This window comes from Leucopleurus acutus (assembly GCF_964270905.1).
Source record: "Leucopleurus acutus genome assembly, chromosome: 8".
NCBI classification, from domain to species: domain Eukaryota; kingdom Metazoa; phylum Chordata; class Mammalia; order Artiodactyla; family Delphinidae; genus Leucopleurus; species Leucopleurus acutus.
In genome coordinates this window covers 40294787-40316235 of record NC_139151.1, presented here as the reverse complement: position 1 = coordinate 40316235, position 21449 = coordinate 40294787, and the positions used below count along the sequence as shown (strand labels likewise).

The following is a 21449-nucleotide window of genomic DNA, read 5'->3' as shown; positions in this document are numbered from 1 at the left end:
ATTTAGGATGTGAGATAAGGGAATGCAACTGGATTATTTTCCATATGAGACTGATGGTTGGCCCTGCTCCTCCCATCATCCACACCCCTTTCTATGTAACTGCAGTTTCTGCAACTGAAAAAGCTGAGTGTAACCCCTCTCCCACCCTTGACTTTTGGGTTTGGCCATGGGACTTGTGGATTTTAGACATGTAATGCAGGCAAGGCTTACATCTTGTACCTCTACCATCTCCATGAGAAGGACATACCCTGACCAGCCTGCTAGTACAAGAAGAATGAGACACACATGGCACAGTCTTCTAAATGGCCTGTAGACCTATAACTTGAAGTAGAAGCAACCAGCTGAGCCCAGCCCAGATCAGCTGACCCTCAGGTCAAGCCCAGCTGAGACAGCAGACACCCCAGCCAAACTGCATAAGTATGAGCACCTTATAAAGATTAAAGGAGAAATATGTTTAAAACACTTAGCACAGTGACTGGCACAAATAGAGCCCAAGATAAATATTAATCAAATTTTGAAATAAGGTATTAAAATCTTTTACAAACTTATGCATAAAGTACAGTAGTTCTCAAACATGACTGTCCAGCAGAATCTGTTGAGCTTGCCAACGTTGAGCTTCCTCCCTCGAAAATTCACACACACCCCCAACAAACACCCCACATGTATTGTTTAGGTAGAGACTGACACCATGACAACTGTATTTGCCTAAATACCTTAGAAAAGGAGTTGAAAACCTTAAATATACCTTAGCACAAAACTTGGAGAGACTCATGATAAATGATATACATAATTCCTTAAATTAAGTAGAGTTTTGTAACATAAAAGAATTCATCTTCCCCTGTGGAATTACTACTGATGAAATACTTTCTCAGGGACTCAACAGTGCTTCTTTTTTTTAAAAATATTTTTTCTGAATTTTATTTTTTTTATACAGCAGGTTCTTATTAGTTATCTATCTTACACATATTAGTGTATATATATATATATGTCAATCCCAATCTCCCAATTCATCCCACCACCCCCACGCCCACATCAGTGCTTCTTAATCTTACATTATTTTAACTCAGGCATGAAAGAAATATGCGCATATTACACGTCAGAGATAGTCTCCGTCATGGAGTTTACCACTAACGGGAGTTTAGATAACAAACTAATTATGCAATATAATTTTAAGTAGTGATAAGCACAATTAATTGTTTTCCTCAAACTACGCCCTTATTTTCTAACTCTTCAGACATGTTGTTTCTACCCCAGGTGTAAGCCCTCAAATCTCAGCATTCTCAAAGGGCCTCTCGTGGCTAGGATCCAGGGGCCCATTCATCTCCTTTTCCCTGCCTCTTTTCGGTCGTCTTCATTCTTCTATCCAACATCACTTTCCAACAAGCAACACTTAAAACAGAGGTGGACACCAGCGACCCGCCTCCCCAAGTTCTCTGCACCCGAATCCCACCCTCCCACCGCCAGCCACGCCTCTTACAGACCAGGAAGCTTCTCCGGACGACGTAGTGGGATTCACCGGAAGCGCTCGTCCGGAAGTGCAGAGTTCCCGTGTCTGCCGGTTTTCTTCCGCGAGACTCCAACGAGGGGGGAAGCGGGGAGCGCGAAGGGGCCTGCAGTGCATTCTGGGGAAGTCTCAGCGCTCTCGTCTTTGTTTCCGGCTCTAGAGCAGCGTTTGGTTTCCCAAAAGCTCTTCCAAGGTGCGGTTCCCGGGTTCCCGGCTCCCCACAGAGGCGCACATACTTCCTCCCTCGGTTTTCGGCTGGCGCTGGGGTCCTGCCAACGCCGCCAGCATGTCTGGGGTGCGCGCTGTGCGGATCAGCATTGAGTCTGCCTGCGAGAAGCAGGTCCAGGAGGTGGGCCTGGATGGCACTGAGACGTACCTGCAGCCGCTGTCCATGTCCCAGAATCTGGCGCGTCTTGCCCAGCGGATCGACTTCAGCCAGGGTTCGGGCTCCGAGGAGGAGGAGGCGGCGGGGGCAGATGGCGACGCGCAGGACTGGGCGGGCGCCGGGTCCAGCGTGGATCAGGACGACGAGGAAGGTAAGGCCCGTGTCTTTTGCTCGAGTCTGCTGGGCGGGTCTGGGGGTCCCGGTACCCGCCCAGGTAATGTCACTCTGCCTCTCCTGCGCCAGGTGAGATGCTGTGCGTGAAAGTACTTCGAACGCAGGTACGCGAAACATTAATTGTGCTCTTCGTCACCTGGACAATTTAGGGCAGTGCATGACTCTTAATACTCCTTATTCTTCTGCAGGTTTCCTTGAGTGGGAGCGCTTGAGGGACACTGTCACTGGTGAAGTGTTTACGTTTTTAATAGAGCGTCTGTAGTGTGGCACACCCTGGTTCAGAGCCCTGTAGTTCACATCTCGGCTGTGATACGTATTAGCTATGGGACCTTGGACTAGTTACTTTGTTTCCCTGTGCAAGGTGGATGATTATAGTAACACCTACTGAAAGGAGATTTGTATTGACTGGAATATGTGATAAGATCTAAGAGGTAGGCAGAGGCCAAATCATGTAGAGCCAGTAGGCCAGGATAAGCATTTGCTTTTTATTAGAACGACAGCTGAAAGTTTGAAGGATTTTAAGTAGACAGATGATTTTGTTTACAAAAGATCACTCTGGATGCTATATAGTAAATGGATTATAAGGAAAATAAAACTAGTTAGGAGAGAATTATAGAAGAAGTATGTGTGGTTTTTGTATTCTTATTGTCAAGAATAAAAAAACATTAACAGTTCTTGAATTAGTTATGTGAAGAAACCCTGTGTAAATGGGCATTTAAAGATGGCATTTCAAGCCAGTCGTGTTAGGACAATTAGGGATCCGTTTGGGAATAAAAGGTAAATACTACCTCAGACCTCACACAGAAATATTTCCACAAGGATTGAAATGCAAGTGAAGAGAATAAAACAAAATATTGGAAAGAAGTTATAATCATATAACTTCGGGATTAGGAGAGATCTTCTTAAGCAAGATAGGAAACACAGACATTATAAAGGAAAAGATAGGTATAATAATAGGTATATTAATTACATAAAATTTTAAAATAATAATGGAAAAATATGCCATAAAGTAAAAAGATAAATGACAGACTGGGAAAAGTATATGCAACACATATGACACACAAGTGGTTGATACCCCTTATGTTCAAAGAGTCCCTTGAAACTGAAAAGAAAAAGGCAATTCATTGGAAAAATAGGCCAAAGATATAAACAGTTTGCTCACAGAGGAAAGACTTCAGATCTCACGCTAGTAGGGAGAAGCAAATGAAAATATCATTAAGATACTATTTTCATGCATAAGATTAGTAGCAATTTAAAAAGATTGTTAATATCTCGTATTGGGAATGTGAATTTTTAGAGCCTTTTTTTTTTTTTTTTTTTTTTGCGGTACGCGGGCCTCTCACTGTTGTGGCCTCTCCCGTTGCGGAGCACAGGCTCCGGACGCACAGGCTCAGCGGCCATGGCTCACGGGCCCAGCCGCTCTGCGGCATGTGGGATCTTCCCGGACCAGGGCACGAACTCGTGTCCCCTGCATCGGCAGGCGGACTCTCAACCACTGCGCTACCAGGGAAGCCCTTTAGAGCCTTTTTGGGTGACAGTTTTGCAGTTCAGTATGTATCAGAATCTTTAAATGTTCATCTCTTTTGTTTGTTTGCTTGTTTTTGTTTGTTTTTGGCCACGCCTCGCGGCTTGTGGGATCTCAGTTCCCTCACCAGGGATTGAACCCGGGCCATGGTAGTGAAAGCTGGAATCCGAACCATTAGGCCACCAGGGAACTGCCAGTGTGTATCTCTTTTGAACCACTAATAGCATGGCTAATGATTTAACCTACAGAAAAAGTTGACGTATACACAGATGTGTGTTCAAGATGTTTACCACTGCTAGCGTTGTTGCAACCAATCTCCATGACAATTAAACAGAAATGAGTAAACTTACTGTACACCGATGTTCCAGAATATCATACAGTGTTAAAAGGATGAAGTAGATCTGGAAGTGTCTCTAGGACATATTAACTTGGTGGGGTGGCGGGAGAAGCAAGCAATAGAAAAATGGGAGTATATGTATGTAAATGCATAGGAGAACATTTGGACGGGTATGCCGCAACTGTTAATGGTGACTGCCTGTCAGGAGGGGAGAGAATTAGGGGTGGGGAATAAAGGGAAACTTGCACTTTTTACTCTATAACTATTGTTTGAACTGTGTACAATGAGCCTGTATTCATGAAATTTAATTTTTAAAAGTGATTAAGAGGTTGGAAGATGTGTTACTAGTGTTTACTATCTGAATGCTGCCATTATAGGTCATTTTTATTTTTGTACTTTTCTGTGTATTGGAAACTCAACAATTACTTTTTCAGGTTTTGAAAGCTGGAAGAAAAAAAAAGTTATTAAGAAGGCTTGCATAAATTTTACAAGTTGAAAGCCTATCATTTTGTAATGTTAGAGTTAACTTAGGAAATTAGATATCATATTTGTTTTGACATTGTAGGAATACTAACTTAAATGTTAACCAAGATTCAAGAAAGGGTGGAGAGAATGAGATAAAATAGGGAACAATTTAAAATAGAATTCATTATTTCTTCTTTTAGTACTTTTAAACCTCTAAATGAGCCTTCTATAACTAATACCTGTGTATTTCTCTTTTTTTCTTTCTCTTTTTAGGGTTGGTGAAATTTCAACCTTCCCTTTGGCCTTGGGATTCAGTGAGGAACAATTTGAGAAGTGCCCTGACAGAGATGTGTGTTCTCTATGATGTTCTCAGTATTGTTAGGGATAAAAAATTTATGACTCTTGATCCTGTCTCTCAGGATGCACTTCCTCCAAAACAGGTATTTGTGGGATTTGATTGAATAATGGTGCCGTTTTCGTAAGTCCCAGGACCATCTTTTAGACTGTGTGTCCATTGTTTCCTTTTCCTTAAATGCAAAATTAAGTCCAGATGAAGATTTAAAGATTAACTCTCGAGTTCTCCAAAAACTCAAAATCCGGTACTGTAATATTATGAAAAAATTGTGACATTTTTATGAAACTTTATTATTTTGACTCTTATGCAGCAGCCAGAAAACTTTTATTAAACTTGGCTTTTTGGAAGTATGTCTACATGAATTGGTAGTGATTGTGGATATATATAATACATAGATTTTGATTTCTCATCAGTTTTCCAGTTATGGACTTTGATCTGAAGTGTACTGAGTGCCTTGAAAGGGTGTACGTGTGGGTTGGGGGGAGAGTGGCATACATAGGAGAGGAATGGCAGTACAGAGAGTGGAACCTAACCTAGGCTGGCCCAGGTTGATGCAGTGTTAAGTTCTGATTTATAGTCCACTGTGGTGATTTGGTTTAACACAAATCTTTATTTGAGTTGACCAAAGAAATAGGTTGTGGTTATTTTTTTAAAAAAAAAACATTATTATATGTGCTTTTCGCCCTTCTCCGTGCTTTTCTTTAATTTTTAAATTTTCCCTTGAGTAGGTATTTTATTGTTGAGAAAAGTGTATCATTTTAAAATCATTTAAAAAATAATACAGAGCTACACTTTTGGATTGTTTTTGATAGAATCCTCAGACGTTGCAGTTGATATCTAAAAAGAAGTCACTTGCGGGAGCAGCACAAATCCTACTGAAGGGGGCAGAAAGACTGACTAAATCAGTCACTGAAAACCAAGAAAATAAGCTACAAAGAGACTTCAACTCTGAGCTTTTGAGACTGAGGCAACACTGGAAACTTAGAAAAGTTGGAGATAAAATTCTTGGAGATCTGAGCTACAGAAGTGCAGGTATAGATTGTTGTTTAAAATATAGTTTTTCAAAAACTATAAATGGTAGGTTGTAATGTTACCTTTTTGGATGGGAAGCGGGGCCGCACCGCATGGCTTGTGGGATCTTAGTTCCCGGATCAGGGACTGAACCTGGGCCCTTGGCAGTGAAAGTGCCGAGTCCTAACCACTGGACTGCCAGGGAACTCCCACATATTCTTCTGTAATAATATTCTTCTGTATATTATAATATATATTATATATATAATAATATTCTTCTGTATATAATTCTTCTGTAATAATATTATTTCTCAGTTACATGTTACGTTTTAATTTCTGTGCCCATAAGCCTGAAAAAGCTAAAATTACCCTTATCACAACCTATGTAAATATATGTATAAATAGTTTATATTCAATTTGGAAACATTTTAGATACATTTAATTGAAAGTTCAGAGATAGGGTTTATGTGCTCATACACCCTGAACCATAATTGACATTTAAGTCAGAAATAAGGAGGTAGGGTTAGAGTCCTCAATCACAGGCTTACCAGTAACCCTCAAAAACTGGGCATAAATGGAGAAAAGAAACTTCTCTATTCTTCCTTATTCTGTTTTTCTCCCTAAAGTCTGCTAAGCTGTTTTCATATCCTGGGTGAGGAGAAACAGTGGTGAAAACACTTCGCCTTCCGTTTTCTATTCAGCCAGGGTTGCAACACTAACTTAAGGAATATACTTTGTTGAAGTATATCAGAGTTTAATCTTGAATATCTTTTGGTATACATTCTTTGTTGTTGAGCTATGATATATAATAGCAGGTTTTTCGAGGTAATTATGGTACTGTCTTTAAGCTGCTGAAGTATATTCAGAGGATACAGTAAAAGTTAATGAGTCACAGTTCAATGGGGTAAAAACTTTGAATGTCAAGGGATAAAAAAGCAAGGAGCCCTGGCTGTGATCACTGGGGTAACAATAGTAGAGTGATATTTTAAAAGGATTCATTTGTCAGAGCAAGCCATCATTATCCCAAAATTAAAGGAAGGTAAATTGAGGTAGTTAAGTACTGGAGGACCTACATGCCTTAACGTTGATGTGAATTGGGAAATTTTGAATTCTGAAGGTAAAGTTCTATCACAGAGATGAATTCGAGATGACAAAGACATTTTTACATTAGGCAGTCTGTAGCAGCAGTGCTATCTGGCTTTGAACACTGTAAGCTCTTCCCAACAAATAATTATGTGCAAGAACTTTACCTAATTTCTCTCTATGGGATAGTCACCTGTGTTATAAAAGGATTTGATTACATTCTGGTTTTAACTGCAAGAAAATCTTGAACATCTTCCCCTGTTATAAAACAGCAGTTACATTTATCTACCCACTCCTCTGGTAATTCAGCAGCCCAAAACAACTATCCCAAACTTATGCCCTACATAAAAAGACATCACATGAAAGTCTAGGAATTGGTTGAAAAAACGGTGGTATACACACTTTCCTTTTGTCCTTCTCTTACTGAATTCAGAACCCTTTAATTGCAACCGTGTTACAGAGACTGAGCTCCAGAAGTTTTTAATCTCCAAAGTTTAAATTTATGGAAGTATCTTCTAGAATTATATTCATTTTGTCAAAACTCCATTTGAATAAAACAGTTTGGATGGCCTGTAGAGCTCATATTATTATGATACCATTAGACTAAGGCATGTTATTTTTTTAAGGTAAATGACTCTTTTCTCCTGCTTCCTTACTTCCTTTTGTTTACCACGCCTCTCCCTTCCCCCAAAACACACGTTTTTCATAGGAGCTTAATTTATGCCTCAGTGATGTGTATGTGAAATATTATTATACACTTAATAATTTGTGTTAAATTAACATGTTAACTGGTTTTCATTTTGCTATTTTTAATACGCCTTTAGGATCTCTGTTTCCCCATCATGGTACATTTGAAGTAATAAAGAATACAGACATTGATCTGGACAAGAAAATACCTGAAGATTACTGTCCCCTTGATGTCCAGATTCCTAGTGATTTAGAGGGCTCTGCATATATCAAGGTATTTGTCAAAGTATTTTTCAAGTAATTTCTTACTAATAGCCCAGAAGCTGATGTGCTAACATTTTTTCATGTTATTATCATCACATAGGTTTCAATTCAAAAACAGGCTCCGGACATAGGTGATCTTGGCACAGTTAACCTCTTCAAACGACCTTTGCCTAAATCCAAACCAGGTATAGTTATGTTCTATCCTCTAACTTCTGGTCTTATCTAAGCTTATATTTACAAATGAACTGAAGATAAACATAGGTAGGAAAAATAGGTACTTAGAAATAAGAGCAATTGGAAATGTAAGTATTTATAATTTGTTAATTAACCATTAGTGAATAGCTGTGTGATCTTTTTTTCAAGATTGAACTTATTTACCAGTTTTCTCTGTGTAAAAGAAGTAAAATGTTTTATATGCCATAACGCACTGTTTTCTAAACTTTTGTCATATGTATCCAAATCATCATTTAAGCTAGTTAATACCTAATATAATTAGTTAATTAATTATACGTATGTCCCTGTCTTTCAGGTTCCCCACATTGGCAGACGAAATTAGAAGCAGCACAAAATGTTCTCTTATGTAAAGAAATTTTTGCACAGCTCTCTCGGGAAGCTGTTCAAATTAAATCACAGATCCCTCACATTGTGGTGAAAAACCAGATTATCTCTCAGCCCTTTCCAAGTAAGTGCAGCCTACCCTTTTGAGATTTATAATTAGGACTTTGCGGTTTGGGGAACAGGACAGAGTGGGTAGCTATTTGGGTGTGCTGAAGGAACAGTTAGAGCAAAGAGGTAGTGTGAGGTCCGTAATAACAGCCAATGAAGTATGCAACACAGTCTGCACTGCTGACTCTGTTCTGGGTCCTCAGTAGTGTCACTCCTGGGCTTTAAACAATATAAGTTAAAGTTTGTCCTAGCAAGGCTGTTATTGAGTAACAATTGCTTTGAGGTGTCTGTGCCAGCACCATTTGTGGAAGATTTCTCAGGGATCCTGTCTTATTGTCTAAATGAGCTGTCAATTAGAAAATGCTTAGTTTTAAAAAAATTTTTTTATTTTAATTATTTATTTTTTAAAATATTTTTTTTTTTTTTTATTTGGTTGTTTGTGCTGGGTCTTAGTTGCAGCAGGCGGGCTCCTCGGTTGTGGCTTATTTGTGACATGCGAACTCTTAATTGCGGAATGCATGTGGGATCTAGTTCCCTGACCAGGGATCGAACTCAGGCCCCTGGCATTGGGACCGTGGAGTCTTTGCCACCAGGGAAGTCCCTATTTTTTATTTTTTTATTGAGGTATAGTTAATGTATAATATTATATAAGTTTCAGGTGTACAACATAGTGAGTCACAATTTTTAAAGGTTATATTCCATTGATAGTTGTTATAAAATATTGGCTGTATTCCCTGTGTTGTACAATATACCCTTGTAACTTATTTATTTTATGCATAGTGGTTTGTACCTCTTAATCCCCTGTCCCTACATTGCCCCTCCTGCCTCCTTCTCCCCACTAGTAACCACTAGGTTCTCTCTATCTGTGTGTCTGTTTATTTTTTGTTATATTCACTAGTTTGTTTTATTTTTTAGATTCCATATATAAGTGATATACAGTGTTTATCTTTCTGTGACTAATTTGACTTAACATAATACTCTCAAACTCCACCCATGTTGCAGAGGACAAAATTTCATTCTTTTTTATGGCTAAGTAGTATTCCATTGTATATACACCACATTTTCTTTATCCATTCATCTGTTGATGGACACTTACTTTGCTTCCATATCTTGGCAATGGTAAATAATGCTGCTATGAACATTGGGGTGCATGTATGTTTTCCAATTAGTGTTTCTGTTTAGAAAATGCATAATTAAATATCCATAATATTCCTAAATTTATAGGGATTGAATTTAAAATATTATTCAAAAGCAGTTAGGCTTACCTAGAGATCAATTTGTAATTATCTGCACTTGTTTTTTACATAAATTCTGAGCATCTTCTTAGATCTTGTCAAGGGAATAGGTATTAGGAGTGAAAAATTTCATCCTGATTCTCATGGGAACATGGAACGATATGTCTTCTAGTCAGTAAGACCAGATGTTAACTCGTTTTTAATTTAACATCTAGAAGAAATAAATTAACATATAGTTTCTGTTCACCTGTCTTTAGCCACAGCTCAAAGTCAGCAGCCACATTGTAGGTGAACAGAATTTGAATTGTTAAAATATATGGTAGTTTATTATATTCATGAGTAGTCATTTTGGTGTAAAAATGTTGATCACGAAAGCGTCCTTTTAAAGTTCAGAATGTATCTTTTGAGAATGGGCTGTGATTATACTTTATGAAAACAGTTTGTGCCTTTCCATATTATAGGTTATTTTTATCTGTCCTTCTTATTTTTATAAATAGGCTTGCAGTTATCTATTTCTTTGTGCCATTCTTCAAATGATAAGAAATCCCAAAAATCTGCTACTGAGAAGCAAAGTCCAGAGGACCATCTTTATGTCCTAGAGCATAATTTGCATCTACTGATTAGAGAGGTAATGAAGTAAATGTTTTTCCTTGCATTGTGGTAAGAGTATCCAGAGCAGTGAATGTACACACACTCCCCTCTGCTGAGTCCTCATTTTTCATATAGCGATGACATTCAGTAGCTGTGCTGTGAAAGATCCTTGCTATGGGCTCAGGGAATACAGAGATAATCAGAATACAGTCTCTATCTCCAAGCATAGCTTCTAGTGGCAGAAGTACACCACAGGTTTTATAGAGAGGTGTAAGAAATGCATGCTAGAGGGTATTCTGATTGGGTAATCAGGGAAAATATCTTGCCAGAGCCCGTGAAAAGGATTACTTGAGTTATTTCAGGATGTATTCTACTTACACATCATCTAGAACTATGTTTCCAGAGTGCTGGTTCACAGTTTAGGATAATTTCAAAAGACTCCCCTGAAAATCTTTTAATAGAAGTACATATTCCAGCCTTCTCTGCCTCACCCCAAAATCTGGTTCAGTCATTTGTGGTGGTGCAAGAATCAGTATTTTTTTTATGTTCCTCAGATGGTTCTGTTGTAGCCAGGTTTGGGAACCTCTAATCTAGGATATGGTGGAATAATTATCTATTGATTTCATGTTTTCTGTCAATGGGACTTATTAAAGAATATTTGTTTTTCTACTTTAAAACTTTTAAAATAAAAACAGCAGCTTGAGAGGGACCCTTCTCTTTACAAACTCACATTAAATGTGGCCTAGTAGATGTTAACATTTATCTGTGTGCCAAGACTGCCTTTATGTGTGGTTCAGATCCATTGCTTTCATGTTTCCAAAATGTGAGCCATGTTTTGATCGAATATTGTGTAGTTAATATGTGGGTATTGGCTGTTTAAAACGGCTGTTCTTGTTACAGTTTCATAAACAGACCTTGAGTTCCATCATGATGCCGCATCCAGCAAGTGCACCTTTCGGCCACAAGAGAATGAGACTTTCGGGTCCTCAAGCTTTTGATAAAAATGAAATTAATTCAATACAGTCAAGTGAAGGGCTCCTGGAAAAAATAATTAAACAAGCAAAGCATATATTTCTGAGGAGTAGGTAAGGACAGAGTTACTATTTTTCTTTGAAATTGCAGTCCTTTTTCCTTTGTTAGTTATCTTTATTAGTTACATTATTTTTGGCATGCTTTAATTTTTTTTCCGGGGAGATGGAAGTGGCTATGGTAGAAGAGTTTATGGTCGTAGATGGTCCTGTCAAGTTTGGGGAAGACTTAGTTAGCGCCATTGCCCATGTAACTTAATATATTGTTTCTAACACTGGCACTAATGTTTCCAAAGACGACTGACTAGGGACCTGCCGTGGGACACCAAACTTTCTTCAGTAACCCGTCTATGGGATGCTCTTCCTGAACTAATTTAAACCTTTTTTGAAGCTTTCCCTATTTTTTGGTTGTCACACATTTTAGGACTTTGGACGGCACTTTCCTATATGTTGACTTATTTAATCCTTAGCTCTGGGGCAGATCATGTTAACCCATTTCTACTGATGAGAAGATTGGGGTTCAGAGAAGTTGTGCAACATGCTGAAGGTTACACAGCTAAAAGGTTAGCAAAATCAGGATTTATGCCCACGTTTATGTAACCCCAAAGCTCATTTTCTTTCTTCCATACACATCATTTACAAAAAAAACTTGCATGATTGGACCTAAATGAATGTCTCACTTCCAAATGCTAAAGGGTGCTCTTCTATTTTATTATTGGGCGCTTAGTGAAGAGGTCTGTTTTTACTTCATTCACGATTGCGCCTTGGTGGTACTCAGCAGGTGTGAGCACACTGTTTTTGTGAATGACATTTTATTTTTGATTTTTGGTTTTTTCCTGTTAATACAGTCATGGTTTTATTAGCATATTAGTCTTTGGTCTCAGAATGGAAACTTAGTAAAATGAATTAGGAAGACATGTTAGAGACAACAGCATGATACAGTGAAAGGAGGAAGGAGTTTAGGGTAAAAGATGCATTTAAGCCAGGGCTCAATGACTTGCTAAGTAACTTTGGGCAAGTTAGTTAATATCTGTGGCCCTCTATTTCTCTGGCAACTGGGGGTATACGAGTCTGGTCTTAGGATCAAATTGAACAGTATATACAGAAGTTCCTTATAAGCAGTAAGAATATTATATGTTAGATTATTGTTGTTACTTTCCATTATAAAAGCTATTATTTTGAGTATATTGTTAATCTTGCAAATTTCTGATTAACCATAAAGGTAAATATTCCCTGAAATAAATGAAGGGCATGGAAAAAGTTATCTTTAGAAAACTTATAAATTTCTGAATAGTAGTTGTAATCTTGGAAGCAGCAAAGTTTTAAAAATATTCCCTTTTCTCCCCTTATATATAGAAATAATGTTCCAAATGTATCAACCCATCTGTATAATTCCATACAGTTAACATGTTCATATATTTTTACATACATTTGAGCCTTGAGCAACACGAGGGTTAGGGGTGCCACCCTCTCTATACAGTTGAACTTACAGTCAGCCACCAAATAGGCAGTTCCTCCTTTTCCCAGGTTTTGCATTCGTGGATTCAACCAACCAAAGATTGTGCATATTGTAGTAATTATTTAGTGAAAAAAATTATCTTATAAGTGGACAGGTGCATTTCAAACCCATTGTTCATGGGTCAACAGTATATGTGTCAGGGCATGTGTATCTTTTTTATTTTTTAATAAATCTGGTATCATAAAGTTTTATACCCTGCCTTCAGAGATATTTTAATAGCTGTGTAATAGCCCACTGTGTGACTAATCCATGATTTCGTTTAACAATTCTCAATTGCTAGATACTTTTTTATTCCCAGTTTGTTGATAGATATAATACTGAGATCAAAACTCTCACATACATATTTATCTGCTGTAAAAATTTTTGAAGCACTGCCAGGGAAACAAATCACAGAAAAAGAAGGTAAAGTTAAAAATGGATTGAAAGAAACCAGTACTAGAGCAGAAGCAGGATAAAAGAGCAAAGCCCAAGCCTGTTGGTGTAAAAACCCCTTGTCCTCAGTGCCTATTCTCATTTCTTCCATTTCCTTCTGGCTTTTCCTTCTCTTTCCAGTGAAGTGCTAGAATCACATTTTAGAAACTGAGGAGCTCAGTAATTTGGTTAACTTACATATTTGATGCTTTGGTTCTAGGCAGTGGCTTTTCATTAGTGTGTATAAAATATAAAGGAAAGATTTTTGGCTCTGGAGTTAGACTTCCAGGTTTTGTGCCCCAAACAGTTACAAACTTTGGGCAAGTTACTAAACATTGCTAAACTGCTTTTGTTCCTTCTGAAAAATGGAGGTAATAATAGTAGTGTCTACTATTGTTAGTAAGGTTAAAATAATTCATGAAAGCACTTATTATAGCAGTTGGTACATAATTATCCCTGTATGGATCTTATTTTTCATTTATACTTACCATATTTATCTTTTATCACTTGAAGGGTCTTATTTTTCATTTATGCTTACCGTATTTATCTTTCCTGGAGTATAGGTTTTAATTGTGCAATAAGTCTCTCTAGGTTCTCTTGAAAATGATTATAATTCCATGACAGTAATGGAATTATAATTCCAGGTGCGGGTATGTCCCAAGTCACTTGTTACCAGGTATCAAGTACCGATATTTATGAGTAATTTATATTCTTTACAGAGCTGAGGTTAGTACCCTGGAAGTATACTTCTCACTTGTGTTCTGGTAAGATTTTCTGAGTGGCAGAAAACAAATGGAGTTAAAAGGAAATCAACGTGGCGTGAGAATGTGCCGTGATGTGAAACTGAGAACCAGCACATCAGAGCTACATCTGACCTTTCTTTCAAATCTTTGCTTTTCAAATGATGGTATTTTCAAAAAGTAGTCATCTGTTTTTCAAATAATCGTAAAACTGATAAGTGATTTATCATCTTATTATTTTATATGGTAACTTTATAAAAATTTTAACTTATTTTCTTTAAAAGAACTGCTGCAACCATTGACAGCTTAGCAAGTCGCATTGAAGATCCTCAGATACAGGCTCACTGGTCAAATATTAATGATGTTTATGAATCTAGTGTGAAAGTCTTAATCACATCACAAGGCTATGAACAAATATGCAAGTAAGTATCAAAAAGAAGTTGTTTAATATGTTAAGTTGCTTTTTATGTATTGATGTTTGCTGAGTGATTATATCAAGATTTTGGTTTTTATTTGCCAGGGTGGCATAACATGCCAGTAAATTACGTCAGATGTAGAGTGTTTTTAAGAATGAAAGGTAAGGACTTCCCTAGCAGTCCAGTGGTTAAGAGACCGCGCTTCCATTGCAGGGGGCGTTGATTCTATCCCTGGTTGGGGAACTAAGATCTCACATGCCACGTGGTGCGGCCAAAATACACAGAAAAAAAAAATAAAGCAAAAAAAAAGATGTAAGAATGTCTAAAATAGTCTCTATTAGGTAAATGTCACATATTTGAGCTGTGGTAAGGAAGGAACCCCAGCTTTGAGCAGAAAGCTGCCACGCTTCCTCAGAGTCCGATCCGCTTCAGTTCTTGCCTAGAGGCTGTGGCTAGTCTGGGGTATTTGAGGTGAGGAGGGCCGTTTATATTAGAGCCTATCCTTTCCATAGTGTGCCTAAAACAACCCCTGTGTCTTAATCCAGTTTATGATTATGCCCTTAATGACCTTTGTCCCCAGCATTCCTGGAGGAGCAGTCTACTTGATTTATATTCATAAATCACAAGTTAATATACAGATAGTAGATTGGTGGTTGCAGTGGTGGAGAGTTGGTGAAGGTGGTCAAAAGGTACAAAATTCCAGTTATAAGATAAATTAAGTTCTGGGGAAGTAATGTACAGCATGGAACCTATAGTTAATAATACTCTATTGTATATTTGAAAGTTGATAAAAGAGTAATCTTAAAAGTTATAATCACAAGAAAAAGAAAATGGGTAACTATGTGAGGTGATGGATGCTAAAAAAACTTATGGTGGTGATCATTTTGCCATATATACAAATATCAACCAGTATGTTGTACACCTTAAACGAATACAATGACATTGTCAATTATATCAGTAAAACTGTGGGCAGTGGGGAGGAACACGTTAATATAATTAGCTGGTGGCCATGAAAGACATTTTGGGCTTCCATTTCAGCCTCTTTGAAAATTAACAACTAGAAAGATGGAGCTGAGTCCCCTCCTCCAGGTCAGTCTGAGAGAGTGAGTATATTTATCAGGGTCTGTATGTTTTATATTTCAGGCTTTAGTTGCTTTATTTCAGGCCACTAGCCACAGTGGTCTCTCAGTGAGCAAAACACAACTGGAAACGAAATCACCACCCTCAGGAGTCGGGGAATATAATAATATATACTATAATAATGTGTAGTATAATAACACTATATTTTAATAGGGATGTTTTAATTCTCTTTTTTTATAAAAATGAAAGATAGTAGACGAACATGATTTAAAGATCAAATAGAGAAGGGAAAAGAGTATACAATGCAAAGGAAATCAGTCTTGAAACTTCTTGGAAAAGGTTGGTGGAGTAGATCATGGCTTTCTTCCCCCTCTACCTAAAGAAATAATGAAATAATTGGGGTGCCTTGGGGGTGTGGTGGGAGAGGAAGTGTTGAATATATGAAACAAAGTTAGTGTACGTTTTTAACTGTTAAGGCTAGGTGACGGGGTCATCGGCTTTCATTATACTATACTTTTGTGTGTGTTTAAAATTTTCCATAATAAAAACTTAGCACAAAGGCGAGGAAAAGAAAAAATTGATCAGCATTGAATTATTTACATCTAGAACTAAGACCAAACAACTATGGGATTATGGTTATAGAATCCAGTGTAAACGTTCTAAACTTCTGTGAAGAAAGGTTTGTGATAATGTAGCCTTGATAGAATCAGGACAGGAGAGGAAGTAGAAGGAAGTGTAGAATGCCCTTTTCCCCATCTTCTATAGCTGGTGGGGTCATCTTATGCTATTTAAAGTTGAAAGTAATTCTCTTTCTTAAAGCTCCCCAACTTTCTATTGTTGACCATTTTAGTTGGACGCCAGCAAAATAATTTGTACATATGTAAGCATATCTATAGGATAAACTCCTCCAAGTGTAACTGCTGTGTCAAAAGATAAGGACATTTAAAATTTTGATTAATGTTACCAATTTGCTTTTCAAAGTGGTTACAAATCCCTCTTCCTCTTTTTGTTTAAAAAAGGAGAATTTTAAAATTTCATTAGATTTATAAATCTTTTCCTTTAAGCCTTCTGAATTTTTGTGTTTTTTCTTGGAAAGAAATATGTAAACTTCATCAAGATTACAGTTTTATATAGGTAGTTGCCAAAATGCTTTATTCTTAAATATTTGCTGTAAAACAAAGTTAGGAAAAAAGAGGTACTGTCAAATGTGGAAAGAAATAATGCTATTCTTTTCCACATTTGTTCATCTAGATCGTTTGATTTGGAGAGTTTTGTGTTTCATGTACATGTCATATGCTAAAAATTTATAAATTAGCTTGGAAGAGTTTTGTGGTCTGCGTATATATTCATTGGCTATTTTACGAGTTTCTTTGTTTGACCTTAGCTTAGTTTATAGAGCGTACGTATTTTGACTTGTTTGCTGATTACTTCAGGAGAGAGTGACGTTAACAAACCCTATTTTCCTTTCTGTATGAGAATTTGACCTTTGGTTAACTCTCGCTCTAGTCTCCTAGTAACTTGATAGGGAAAGATGCCATGTGTGTTACTAGGCAACACTGCTTATGGCAGAAATGATCCCAAATTGGTAAAATGGTTCTGGACTGGGAGAAATTATAAATCCCTGATGGGGACGGCTTTGGATTTCCCAGGATGACGTGACTTCTAACAGTGGGCAGTGTCTCTGGTGGGCACCCTGGAAACCATGCCTGTGGAGCTGTTAAGGGTGCGTGGCTCCTGTGAGGAACCAGGTTGTTGCGTCGGGGCAGGTCCCACGTATTCTCAACGTGGATCTCATTTCATTGCAGCAATGGTGTATTGCTGCAGTGTTGACAGCTGAAAGGCCTGCCGTAGAAGAGGAGCAAGGGCTGTTGGCCTGCTGGCATGCCGTGCTTCCCCCACCGTATCCTTCTGAGTAGACTGCTGCTTCGTGGCCTACAGTAGTTTAGAGAGAGTCTGATGGTTTCCATTGAACCTAAGAAAACTCTCCCCCATGGGTGTTGGTGTAGGTTATCAAAACTGTCTGTTATATTCTTTTTCTTTGATGTTAAGGTTTTTGGCATTGTATAAGGTAATTTGCAACATCTCTGATGTTTAGTATATGTGTCTCTAAAGGTCCATTCAGCTGCAGTTGAATATTGGAGTTGAGCAGATCCGAGTGGTACACAGAGATGGAAGAGTCATCACTCTGTCTCATCAGGAGCAGGAGCTGCAGGACTTCCTTCTGTCTCAGGTAACAGTTACAGCTACAGGTCTTGAGCCCCTTCCACTCATAACTAGTGAACGAACAAAGTGGGGAAGAAGTACAGTTATTTTTAAAAAGCCATTTTTTCCTGCCACCTAATGTCTAGTGCACATTTTACAACCTACGGGCTAATTGAAAGTGTTAACAAACTATCCTAGATTTGTTTCTACTTTTAGTTTGTATTTAAGATGCAGGACCAGTTCTGAGACTATCGGACTCTTTTCATTTCTCATGTTAGCCAAGATATACCACCCCTCCAGGACCACGTGAACGTTTAGAATTACTAACCCAAGAAAACCAGAGAAAGGGAGATCAGAGGCGAAGCTATCGTGTCCATTCTCCATAATGATAAATGGAATGTTTTCCTCTTGAGCCCTAAGCAAGTGTTCCTCTTATTAAGGGACAGTATGGAGAGTGCCATCACAAACCTTCTTTGTGACACTGGACAATTTTCTGGACCTTTCTTTCTTCGTCTGTAAAGTAAGAACAGTATTTTTCCTACCTTCTTCATGGAGTTGTGATGACCCATTGAAATATGAGTTATGGGAGAAAGGGTAGGTTTTGAAATGCTAATGAATCTTTCACATAAAACACATATTTATGTTTCACATAAAATTTTTTGAAAATACTGACACTCTTCATCCTAGAAGCAATAATCTTTTATACTGATTGCTTACGTGGTACCAAGGGAAAAAAATGCATTCGTGAGGTATGGCAGCTCTCGGTTGATTGCACCTAAAATGGCTTTGGTCGGCTTACGCATACACGCAGAAACATATTGAAAGCCTACTGAATAGCTTCCAGAATTGATGAGAAGTCTAGAGAATAAGAGTTGCAAATGGATCAGGATCAAAGGAAGCTAGATAGAACCACAGCCAGGGCAGTGCCACTACTGATGCCATCCCAGCACTGCTGCCTTCATCGCTGGGACAGAATGCACTCTGAATTGCCCCGTGTACCAGTTGGGGTCTTAACCGGAAATAAGTGGCACATTCAGGAGTGTCTGTTTGCTAAGGACCTAGTTATAAAAGCTGGTGGTGTAGCCATATGGATCAGCCTCCCAGGACAGAGCAGGGTGGAGAGTGGACTTGAGGGGGTTAATGGAAGATACTCAGCTGCACACCCTGCTACTACTTAATTGTTGCTTCATAATCAGTGATCCAGGTGGGAGGTTCCAGTTGGCCAAGTTCAGGTTGTATGCCTGTCTTCCAGCTGCCAGTGAACAGGAAAGCGAGTATTAGGCTGTTTTAGCTTCTGCAGTAGAAGGTGGGGTGCTGTTCGCTTCCCTCAGCGGTCACACAGGAGGATTCCTCAAACATAAGACAGGGTTCCTGTGCTAGGCACTGAAAACCCCAACAGAAGTTTATTTTACAGTCACGATGTCAAGTCACTGCAAAGTAAATACCCATGCTGATTGTCAATGAAGTTTCCTTTTTCATTCACAGATGTCACAGCATCAGGTGCATGCAGTTCAGCAGCTAGCCAAGGTTATGGGCTGGCAGGTCCTGAGCTTCAGTAATCACGTGGGCCTTGGGCCCATAGAGAGCATTGGCAATGCCTCTGCCATCACAGTGGCCTCCCCGAATGGTGACTATGCTATTTCAGGTACCTTCTGCTTCTCTGAATGTGAAGAGACCTTTGGGAGTTTGGCCTTAACATTTAGCTTTAACAGTTACTCTACTTAATAGTAATTTATCTCTGCAGTAGGTGAGTTCATGCAGTAATTATACTGAGCATTTATCTCATCATAGCTGTTATTCAGAGCAACCGATTATTACTTCTCTTTTCTAGTAGTTATAAAAAATGTCTTGCTTGGCAACACATTTTCCTAAGAGATTATCTGAAAAATGCCAAAACTTTTAATGGATAAATGCTTTTTAAAAATACACTGCTGGGGGGCTTCCCTGGTGGCACAGTGGTTGAGAGTCCGCCTGCCGATGCAGGGGACATGGGTTCATGCCCCGGTCTGGGAAGATCCCACATGGCCGCTGAGCCTGCGTGTCCAGAGCCTGTGCTCCGAAACGGGAGAGGCCATAACAGTGAGAGGCCCACGTACCACAAAAACAAACAAACAAACAAAAAACACTGCTGGGGAGTTCCCTGGCGGTCCAGTGGTTAGGACTAGGTGCTTTCACTCCATGGTTTCACTGCCATGTACCCAGGTTCAATCCGTGGTCAGGGAACTAAGATCCCACAAGCCACATGGCCAAAAATAGATAGATAGATACATAGATACATAGATAAAATATCTATACTGCTGCAAATATGCAAGAATAATATTTGATCCTAAAGATGGTCAAGGGATGGAACAGAGAGGTGTTTTATGAAACACCTACTATGAGTGGGGCACTTTGATAGGCATGTATACATACTGTCTAGTTGAAAATTATATATGGTTTTAGTGTGATCTTTTCTAATACCTGCTCTAAATATTTGAAAGAATGGATAATTAGAAATTCTTCCCCACAGGATCAGAGCTTGTGAATCTGCAGGCTTGATCATTGCTAGGCCCTTATTGATAATTTCTTTTCTTCTTTCCTGGGTTATAAAGCCTCATTAAAACCTAAAGTTTATATTTGGAATAATCTTTCCTCCATCCTTTCCAGTTCTGATTTTGAACATTTGAGTTTATCACATAGTAGGTATATATTAACCAAGTCATTGAATGATTGGGTTGTCAAGTATTTTAGAAAAAAATAATGATGTTCTGAAAATGTATATAGGACATTTGACTTTCCTAAACCAACATTCATCTTGCCACATTTTTATAGTACAAATGGTAATTCATGAGTATTTATACCAGCCTAGTATCTATAAATTAGTAAATTTTATTTTAGCATATTGAACCTGAAAAGCACTTTTAAATGAGCACTTTCAAGTTGATAGACAAACAAGGTTTTTATACTCATGGAAAATGAAATTGTGTGATCTTTGTTGTCTCTAGCTTGGAAAATGAGTATATTGAATTTTTGGTTTTGTTCCACAGTTCGTAATGGCCCTGAAAGTGGCAGCAAGATTATGGTTCAGTTTCCCCGTAACCAGTGTAAAGACCTTCCAAAAAGTGATGTTTTACAAGATAGCAAATGGAATCATCTTCGTGGACCGTTCAAAGAAGTTCAGTGGAATAAAATGGAAGGCCGAAACTTTGTTTACAAAATGGAGCTGCTTATGTCTGCACTTAGCCCTTGTCTACTATGATTTTCTTCCAGACCAGTTTCCAGATATTTTTTTCCAGAGAAGTTTCCAGAAACTTTGAGAAATGTTTGCAGATCATCTATAAGCACAAGGAAGAAGAATCTTCCAAAGGAGTATTGTTTTTAAAAAGTCATAATTAGCAAATGTTTACCTAGCATTTTGAAAACTTTCACTTTATAAGTGACAAGTGCTTTGAAATGCAAAAGTTTATTTACAGTTATAGGGTATACAAGTATGGATAGATGTAAATACTTTTTTTTTAATGCAGTTAACTTGAACTGTTACTAACTTATGGATTTGAATTTGCTTTTTAAAATATTCCTTTGATGTTGACATCAAATAAAGCATATGGTTAAATTCCAGACACTCTGAACTCAACCTCAGTGAATTGTGTCTTTAATTGACTTGTTTCATTCCACTATTTGTTATTGCTTAAGAGTATTTAAACACTCTTAAGACCCAGCTTTCATACAGGATTTCCCTCCAGTTGAGAGAAGCAGATCCTTTCCCTGAAGTGCAACAGAGTACTCTCCAGC

The 21449-nt window shown here is 38.2% G+C and overlaps 1 protein-coding gene across 1 annotated transcript; it reads left to right on the top strand.

Moving 5' to 3' along the window:
* The first annotated feature begins 1635 nt into the window (after positions 1 to 1635).
* Positions 1636 to 21233, top strand: MED17 (mediator complex subunit 17). The gene is made up of 12 exons (XM_082845168.1): positions 1636 to 2040; positions 4664 to 4830; positions 5558 to 5777; positions 7664 to 7800; positions 7891 to 7975; positions 8320 to 8472; positions 10189 to 10319; positions 11183 to 11367; positions 14265 to 14402; positions 17589 to 17706; positions 19164 to 19323; positions 20705 to 21233. Exons 1-12 carry the CDS (start codon positions 1791 to 1793, stop codon positions 20914 to 20916), a joined length of 1956 nt encoding a protein of 651 aa, XP_082701294.1. The 5' UTR covers positions 1636 to 1790; the 3' UTR covers positions 20917 to 21233.
* The last annotated feature ends 216 nt before the right edge of the window (positions 21234 to 21449 follow it).